A 9,562-nucleotide genomic window follows, 5' to 3' on the forward strand; every position below is an offset into this window, starting at 1 on the left:
ATTGTATCAACTTTTTTCAGTTTGTCATGAAAATATCGTTGGCTAGTTTTCCATTTTTTCAATTACTGTTACAAACAGTTAATAAAAGTTAGAACACGCATTATAGCATACTTGCGACCGGGCTTTTGTCGGGCCTTCGCGGGATCTGCCATAGCTTCTTTTAGAATCAATATTTTCAGACCAACTAAATTACAGACGATAGAACTCGGCGAATGCTACAAAATGATGTTATTTGAAGAACTCTGTCTTGTCTATGAACAAAGTTACAGACAAAAAACAAAGGCCCGGTCCGAGCCGACGCGACAAGGCCCGGCCCGGCCGCTTTATGGCTTGTAACTTTGTTCATAGACAAGACACAGTTTTCTATAGTATCATTTTGTAGTACTCGCCGAGTTCTATCAGATCTAAGTTAGTTGATCTGAAAATATTGCTTCTGAAAGAAACTGTGGCAAGGCCCGCGAAGGGCCCGGCAAGTCCCCGGTCGCAAGTATGCATTATAGTGAATTTTCAATCTATTCGTAGGTTTAAATATTTGTCATATTATCACCAACATTTTATTAGTTGACAAGTTTTTGATAGATATTACAAAAATCGAGATAATTGAGCTCAAAGTGAAAGTATAGCTTGGCGTGCTATTAGATCATGTATTTTCAGATAAGGATTAAGAATTTTGGAGTTCTAATGACTCCTATCTCTTTTAATCAAATAAAACAATGTGTCATCATCTATTATACAATATATCTCTCCCATGAAACTTTACACATTTTCGTCTGGTCACTTGAGAGCCAGGAGGGTTCCATCACCTCCTTCTCTCTCTCTCCCTCTCTCCTGTGCTCGTCGTCCCCCCCCCCCCAATTTCTTAACAAAAATTGAAAGAAAACGAGGGAAGAAGAGCGAAGAAACGGGTGTAAAGTCATGTATATAGTGAAACACAAGAATGAGGAGAGAGATACAGATTGAGGAGAGAGTGTTAGAGAAAAAGAGAGATTCGGTTCATTCTTCAGGAGATGGGGCATTTTGTCTCTCTGTGTTGGAAGGTGAAGGAGCAACATAATAGTTTTTTTTGTTTCACTTTTTTCTCGCTATTAAAAAACAAGATTCGGTTCCTTTAGTCGTCTGGGTCTCTAAATCTCTCATGGGAAAGTTCTAGAAGGTTTCGAAGATTCTAAATTATTTATGTTCGAAATTTATGTATTTTTCTCTTAACATCAAAAATCACTGAATTGACTTAAAGATATTCCAAAAATCAGAGTTTTCCCAAATTCAAAATTTTGTGACACATAATTCTTTTGAAAATTTACCGTTTCAGACTTCTCACGAAATTTTTGAAGTTTTCCAAAATGTGATCGTTGAAAAATGCATTATCTAATTTTCGGAACTCATATCAAAAATTGAATTAATTTTAGATTTTTCTGAAATCTTCTGCTTATCAGAAAAGTTTTTGGAGCAATTTTTTTTGAAAATTATACATTTTTCATTAAAAAAATTTTCTTTTGTCTCAATTGAGATTGAATTGAATTGAATTGAGGGGTTTCTCGGCAATTTTCTGCAGCACTTCTGCGTCCTTCTTAAAAACATATATAGAAAGTTGCTAGACATGACGCAGAAAGCTCACAGAAGTGCTGCAAAAGCGACGCAGAAAGGTGATCCTCCTATCTCGGCTGCGATAATGCTACAGATATGCCGCAAAAGTGATGTGAGGTGATTATAAAAATATCCTTTCTGCGTCGTTTTTGCAGCATATCTGCAGCACTTATGTAAGCTTTCTGCGTCATGTCTGGCAATTTTCTGTAAATGTTTTTAGGAAGGACGCAGAAGTGCTGCAGAAAGTTGCCGAGAAATCCCGAGTAAGTAGTGGTCCTTGAGTTTCTTAATACACACTTTTATAGAGAACGGCTTTGATTTTTGAGAGTTTAGACATTTTTTCAAAAAGAATAAATGAAAAAACTTCTTGTAATACTTCACATTTTCTGTTTCTCATTCGAATTATTGTATTACTTTTTTGAAAACCTGTATTTAGAGTTAATCATGTTTATCTCGTTTCTTGTGAAAGAAATCAAAAGGAAACCAACTAACAAATTATTCATCATAATATCAGTAATTTTCTATCAGTTGATCACTTTATGTTATCCTTTAAAGGAGTCGAGATAAATTAGGTCAAAGTTTTCAAAAAACTTTCCGACTTCACAACTTTATGAAACAGAATTCTTCTCAAAATCGCCGTTTCAGACTTCATATGAATTTTCCGAAATTTTACAAAATGGGATAGTTGAATGACACCCGCTCAATTATGTAACTTTTAGGACTCATATAAAAAAAAGAGTTTTCGAATTTCTAGATTTTGTTGAAATCTGCTATTTATCAGATTTTTTGCTAAACCTTTAATTAAAAAATTTGAATTTTTCATTAAAAACCATTTTCTTCGGTCTACCAGGCTGATATAAATTTTAAGCCAAGTTCTCAAAATTCAATTTCCACTCATTTCCTGTTTCAAGCGTTCACAAAGTATTGAATTCTTTTCTGGTTGTTTTACGTGGCATTCGAATAACTCTACGACGAGTTTCAAATCATTTCCATGAATTGGATCGTTTAAAAATTACCTTCAAAATTTTCGAAATTCTCCTTTTTTGCATTCCCTGTTTCAAAAGTTTAGCCATGGTCACTATCACATCATTTACTCCTTTTCTTTATTCATTGATTTTCAAACCAGCTCCTGACTATCAATTTTGACCCAATTTATCTCACTTTCCGTCTGACCATCTGAAAGTCTCCAAAGCTTTCCTTGTAAAATTTTTTTAAAAAGTTTTCGAAGATTCTAGATCCTTGATTTTTGGAAAACATAATCTCTACTCAAATCTCTACTCAATAATCATGTTACGAATTTTGCATTTTTATCCAAACTGAAAAAATAACCATCAACTCTAAAAATGATAATTTTGTAATTTGAAACTTCTATAATTTCGAATTTAAAGTAATTTGTGTAATCGGTCTTTCATCGCGTTATTGAATTTTGTTAAAGTTTCCTCCAATTCACAGCTTCCTGAAACATATTTAAAAATCACAGTTTCAGACTTTTCATGAAAATTTCTAAAATTTTCAAATAGTGATAAACAAGAATATCTCGACGAATTATTCAACTTTTAACATTCTTTTTAAATCGACGTTTCAAAATTCAAAGTTTTTGGAGCTAACTCATTTTGAATGTTAGCATTTTCCATTAAAAAACCATTTTGTTCGGTCTCAAGTGAGTGAAATAAAATTCGGTCAAAGTATTTGGACCATTCTATTACAGGTTTTACAGTAATCATTTTTCTGTTTCAGGCAATTGGGAAATGTTTATTTAAAAACTGTTCTTGCAATATGATACAACTTTTGGAAGACAAATTTTCAAAAATCAATTTCCATTCATTTCCTGTTTCATACGATCGCAAAATCCTGACTATTTCTGGGTGCTTTATTACTTAATCGATCAATAGTTCAAAACATTTTCATGAAATGAAACCTTTGACAATCCTCTCAAAACCGCGTAGCTCAGCTAACCATCAACTTTGACCCATTTATCACGCTTTCTATCTGATTATCTGGAAGCCTCTAAATATCTCTTGGAAAAAGTTCACTAGTTTTCGAAGATTCTAGATTCTTGATGTTTGATAAGCGTAATTCTAATCACTATTGATGTTATGAATTTTGTATTTTTCTCCAAACTGAAAAAATAATCACCAACTCTAAAAATGAATAATTTGGTAATTTGAAATTTCTATAATTTCGAATTTGAAGTAATTGAAAATTGTGTTATTCATCTTCCATCACGTTATTGAATTTTGTTAAAGTTTTCTCGATTTCACAACTTTTTGAAACAGAAAAAAACTTCTCAAAATTACGGTTTCAGACTTTCCATGAATTCACTGAAATTTTCAAAACCGTGTTAATTGATTAACAGATTTCAGATCATATAACGTTTAGAATTCTTTTCAGAAAATTTCGAATTCCAAATTTTTTTCTGAAATTTCCTATTCATCGAAAATATTTGAAGCTAACTTTTTTTTTCGAAAATTCGACTTTTTTTTCATAAAAACATTTTCTTCGGTCTCAAGTGGTGGTTCTTGAGTTTTTTTAAAATTACATCCTTCCTTTTTTGAGAACGGCTTTGATTTTTAAGGCATTTAGAAATACAATTTATTCAGAATAATGCTTCCAAAATATTCCAACAAAATTTTAAATAATTTCCTGTTTTACATTCATATTGTGAACATACTTTTAAAAAACCTCAGTTAAAAGAATTCTTGGTTACAATCATCCACTTTTTCTCGATTCTTGCGAAAGGTTTCCAAAAGCAGTCTACTTACAACATTTTTATCTACATGTTAGTAATTTTTATCGGTTCACCTCTTTTTGATATCTTTTATTAGAATTGAGATTAATTGGATTAAAGTATGAGGGCTCATAGATCTCACAGTAATACTTTTTTCTGTTTCAGACAACTGTGAAATGTTTCTCAAAAACTATTCTTGCAATAACCCTATCATTGAACTTCAAATTCAACTTTTTAAAAATCAATTTCCATTTGTTTTTTCTGTGTTATGCGCGCGCAAAATGTTGACTACATGGAGGCATTTGAATCAAATAAAACTTTCGAAACGTTCTTCTCTTCATACTTGCAGAGTTTCTGATTTTTTTGTATCCCCTGTTTCGAAATCTTTTTTTATTTCATGGTGATAACTATGACATACTGTATACTATGTGCCTTTATTCCTTAATTTTCAAAACCTCCTAGCTCAGTGTACCATCAACTTTGACCCAATTAATCTCGGCTTCTGTAAGAGATATCAAAAAGTGGTCAACTGATAAAATGTTACTGATACTATGATAAACATTTTGTCAATTGACTGCTTTTTGATCTCTGTCACAGAAAAGGAGAAAATTTGGTATTCTCCTATTACCAAGTATCACTAATTTTCATTTCAGAGATGATGCACCATCCTTCCTCTCAATTTGGATCTAATTTGAAGGTAGTCTGTTTTCCCAAAGTATTACTTTTTCCCAAAATGTTGAATCTTTCCAGACCACCGAACCTGACACCAACAACTCCTATCAATATTCACAGAACCAGGACCCGAACGACTCCACATTTTCCCCAAAAGGCAACGTGGCAGCATTGAGAAATGTTATCCATGGACAGCTGGACATGAAGACACCATCAGGAAAGACGCATGATAATTCCAGATATCAGAAGCCTGCGCCACCGCCAGTTGGTAAGATTTTTTTAAAGTTTTTAGGCGGGAATTCAAGTGAGTGTCAGAAAAATTTTCTGTTCTAATTTATTGGTAAAACTTTCGGCTCTAGTATGAAATTCTGGTCCTTAAAAAAAATTCTGGTCCTTAGAAAAAATTCAGGTCCTTAAAAAATTCTGGTCCTTAAAAGGTGTTCTTGCAAATGTATTTTTTCGTCTGAAAATTTCTTTAAATTCTTGAATTTCGTCATTTCAATGTGTTTTTGAATGATTTCGATGGTAGACTTCAAGCTTCTCTTTATTCGGAAGATCATGAATAGGTGAGAACGTTTGTCAATTAGACCGCATGTCCTATCTTCAAAACTGAAATCAAGAAAATAGAAAATATTTACATTTTGACTTTTTATGATTTAACGGGAGTCTTAAGAATAGGTGGGAGTCTAATGATAGACAGGGGGTTTCAAAATTTTAGTGGGTTTCAAGAATAGACGGGGGTTCTAAAAGTTTATTATGGTCATGTTTGGGGAAATCCCCAAAGCCGTTACATCTTCAGTCTGTGAGGTGGTACACATGGGCGGCAATCTACTTTTGTGGGGTGGTACACATGTGCGTTCTACTTTTCAAAGCACTGCTCAGAAAGCTTTCTTTGAGATGAGGAATTTCTAAATCACCGAATATTTGATCTTCTGTACTTATGAAAATTTAGAGTTTTTCAATAATTGCAACTTGCAATCAAGGATTCTCAGAATTTTTGAAATGCTGACTTATTCAAGTCTAGGTTTGAGAATCTTCGGGTATCAGAATCGCATCATTAATCAACTAAAATAAGTTAAGCAGGACGCTGTAGCATTTTTTGACGCTAGGGATTCCCCCAATGTTCAGGTAGCTTGTGGATACCATGCTTCCAAAAGCAAACTGGCCGCGAATGAAAAGACCCAGTTAGGAGTTTAAGGAACGTGGAGAGCCGTCCAGCCAAAGCGGCTTGGGACTAACTTGACTTTGATTAAAAAACGCAGAATCTTATGTTGCAGGAAAAGTCAAGTAAAACCTGAGCCGTTTTAGCTGAACGGTTCTTCTTTACTCTTCCTTAATCTCCTGATTTGGCCCTTTCATTACTGAGTATTCGAAGTTATGCAACGCCACCAAGAGGAAAAATAATTAAACGCTGTTGATGAGAAAAAAACTGGACTGAAGGAGTACTTTGAGTAGCAACCAGCTGGCTTTTTGAGGAATGATATCCAAAAGTTTCCTGTATGTTTGCAACTTGTTGTGGGCCACAACGGTGCACACTGTCAATCTTGGATTAATCTTGTTTTTGCGTTACTCACGAATTAAAATATGGACAGTCCTTCCAACCTAAATCACCCTTCTAACCTAATATTTTCTGGATTTCTGTTTTGAAGAGGATATGCGGTTCAATTGACAAAAATTCTCACCAATTCATGATTTTCCGAATAGACAAAAGTTTGAACGTCTACCATCGAAATCTTTCAAAAACACACTGAAATGATGAAATTCAAGGATTTTAAGAAATTTTCAGACGAAAAAATACATTTACAGGAACACCTTTTAAGGATCAGAATTTTTTTTTCTAAGGACCAGAATTTTTATTAAGGACCAGAATTTCATACTAGAACCAAACTTTCTTGATTTTTTTTTGTTAATTTTAAGATGTGGATATTTATCAACATTGTTAGAATTTGTCTCAAAAAACCAATAAATAGATCCGTTTCTGCAACTCTGTTAATTCAGTCATGTACTGATATTTCCGATAGTCCTCTGCTGATATTTCAAATTCTGTAGCTGTTTCGTACAAAAAAGAGGGACCTGACATTTTGAATCTCCAAAAAAATTGCTGTTTTAATGAAGTCATAACCACTTTTATAACCTAACGAATCTGATCCCAAGGTTGATGACAAAACTTTAAGATTCTTTTAGAAAAAAATCACTGTTTTCTAGCCAAAAAACCATCAGATATTCTGATTACCGTAAACCCTGTATTAGAAAGATCCACCTAATTGAAATGCTCTCCTTGAGATCCACGAAAACAGGGAGGGTTTTTTTGGCTAAAAAAATTTGCTCCCAAAAATGCGTAGATTATAACTACACTGTTTCTGTAGCTCGTTGACTTTTTTTACCTTAAATTTTTTATGATTCGTAACTTTCTTACGCTTTCTTATAGAACACCACTTCATACTCTTGTTTTGACATATTTATCATAACCTCACTAATGTTTTATTAGTTGACAGATTCTTGATATCTTTTACAGAAATTGAGATAATTGAGGTCAAAGAAAAACTGTCCTTCTATCAGAGGAACGACTGTATTTTTTACTGTTTCTTCACGTTTTCAAAAGCTTGACTAACCACAAAAGTCAATAATAATGGTTTTTATAAAGTACATAGATAAAAGTTTAAAAAATATCAATTCAAAGACAACAAATTTGTATGGAGAACAAAAATTTTTAATGATTCAAACTGTTTCCACAACTTCATCATAGGAAAACTGTAATCAGTCTCCAATCCTTCACAGTACCAAAATCTTAAAATATCTTCTAAACTACTCAAATTTCTAAAGAACGTTCATTTGTCATTTTCATACCAAGAAATATAAATTTTGTCCAAAAAATCCCAATAAATTCACAGAAATAAGTTTCGTTTACTACTGTAGTGACTTTGGGGCAAGGCCTCGAAAATTGACCGGGAAGCCGCCCGCGAAATTTTCCAGATTCCACTTTTTTTAATTCGACAATAATTGAACAAAAGCAAGTCTAACATTCTGAAATGCTCTATATACTTTGAGCTCAATTTTCTCAACGTGAAGAAACAGTTAAAAAATACAGTCGTTCCTCTGATAGAAGAACAGTTTTTCTTTGACTTCAATTATCTCAATTTCTGTAGGAGATGTCAAAAGTTTGTCAACTGAGAAAATGATATTATGATAAAAATTTTATCAATTGACAGGTTTTTTCATATATCTTATAGGAGCCAAGATAATTGAGCTCAAAGTTGGAAAAGTTCTATAAATGCATTTGTGGTACTTGAAGTTAGCCGTGTTTCAAGTTTTTCGAAATGTTGAGATATTCTCCCGATTTGTGATCAAGGTTCCTGTTCCAAAACAATTTCGAGAACCTTGCTAAAAACTTTATTCCAGAAATAAAAAACATTTAATCAGTAAAATATCTCCTCAACCTGAATATTTGACAAAAAATTACAGTTTCTCTTGGTTCAATTATTTACGCATTTTCTTAAAATCTTTAATATGATAAGTGCTCAACTTTTTCTGTTCAGATCCCACACCAGCTTGGGCGAAAAACGTCAAGGTGTACGAGCCGAACGGATATGTGGATCCTCATTTAAATAAGCACAATATGGGACGAGTTCTCGATGGACCAGTTAATCCGAACAAATTTTTTCAAGGAGTGAGTTCATTGAAGATGTGAACCGCTATAGTACGAATAGGGAAAAAACCAAAGAAGTTTTATATGTTGAAATCGAAACTGTAGTATTTGAAAAACTGAGAATTCAAAATTTTAAACGTACATTTTTGATAATATTATTACCAAGGAATTTGAGGTCAAAGTGTAAATTTCTATTTAAAAAATAAAGGAAACTACACGATAACAAATTGCTTTTTAAACAATTTAATGTTTCTTGAAACTTTGAAAAAAGCGCTCCAATGGAAAATCGTATTGCAATCGTGATTTTTGTAGTTAATTGAAACAGTTGAATTCTTGAAAAAGCTAACTTCAACTTTTTTGAAATTGAGCTGAAGCCCAATTTATGGTTCCGCAGAACTAGAAAAATGTGAAAAATATTAGGTTGGCGGGAAAGTCTTTGTCACTCTGTTTGTTTAATCACTGTTCTCGTATATGGAGGCTGTGTATGATATCGACTTTAGTGAATAACAAGGTGATAAGAACCTTCCATATAAACAAGTCCCCATCTCCTTCCCTGCTCCTCATCTGTAATTGAAACGATATGTTTGTTCCCACTGCTATTCACATCAGACATGTTTTGATTTACCTCTTCCTATCTCACACCACGATGAAGGATTCGGAAACTTTCTTGAAGAATGTGTACAACACACATGCCCCTCACTACAATACTATTCGCAATTGGTTCCATCGTTTCGAAAAAGATGACTTCTCGCTCGATGAAAAGGATCGCTCTGGGAGACCCCGTGAGTTAAAAAGAGACAAGCTGAAGCACGCATTGCAATCGGATCCATTTCAATCTAGCCGTGAACTAGCTGTCACATTCGGAGTTCACCATTGCACAGTCCTTGAAGGTTTGAAGTCTCTTGGAATGAGAAAACTTTTTGGTCGATTCA

General features: G+C 33.4%; 1 protein-coding gene across 1 annotated transcript in view; it reads left to right on the top strand.

Moving 5' to 3' along the window:
• Positions 1–4,967: 4,967 nt before the first annotated feature.
• Cbr-sorb-1 overlaps positions 4,968–9,562 on the top strand; it is a gene marked incomplete at both ends in the record, with an annotated part of 30,543 nt that continues 25,948 nt past the window's right edge. Inside the window, 3 exons of the mRNA XM_045244940.1 lie at positions 4,968–5,009; positions 5,063–5,252; positions 8,521–8,651. Of these exons, the coding sequence (XP_045097551.1) occupies positions 4,968–5,009; positions 5,063–5,252; positions 8,521–8,651 (363 nt within the window). The remainder of the gene's footprint in view (positions 5,010–5,062; positions 5,253–8,520; positions 8,652–9,562) is intronic.

Source organism: Caenorhabditis briggsae, assembly GCF_000004555.2.
Source record: "Caenorhabditis briggsae complete genome, chrIV, whole genome shotgun sequence".
Taxonomy (NCBI): Eukaryota; Metazoa; Nematoda; class Chromadorea; order Rhabditida; family Rhabditidae; genus Caenorhabditis; species Caenorhabditis briggsae.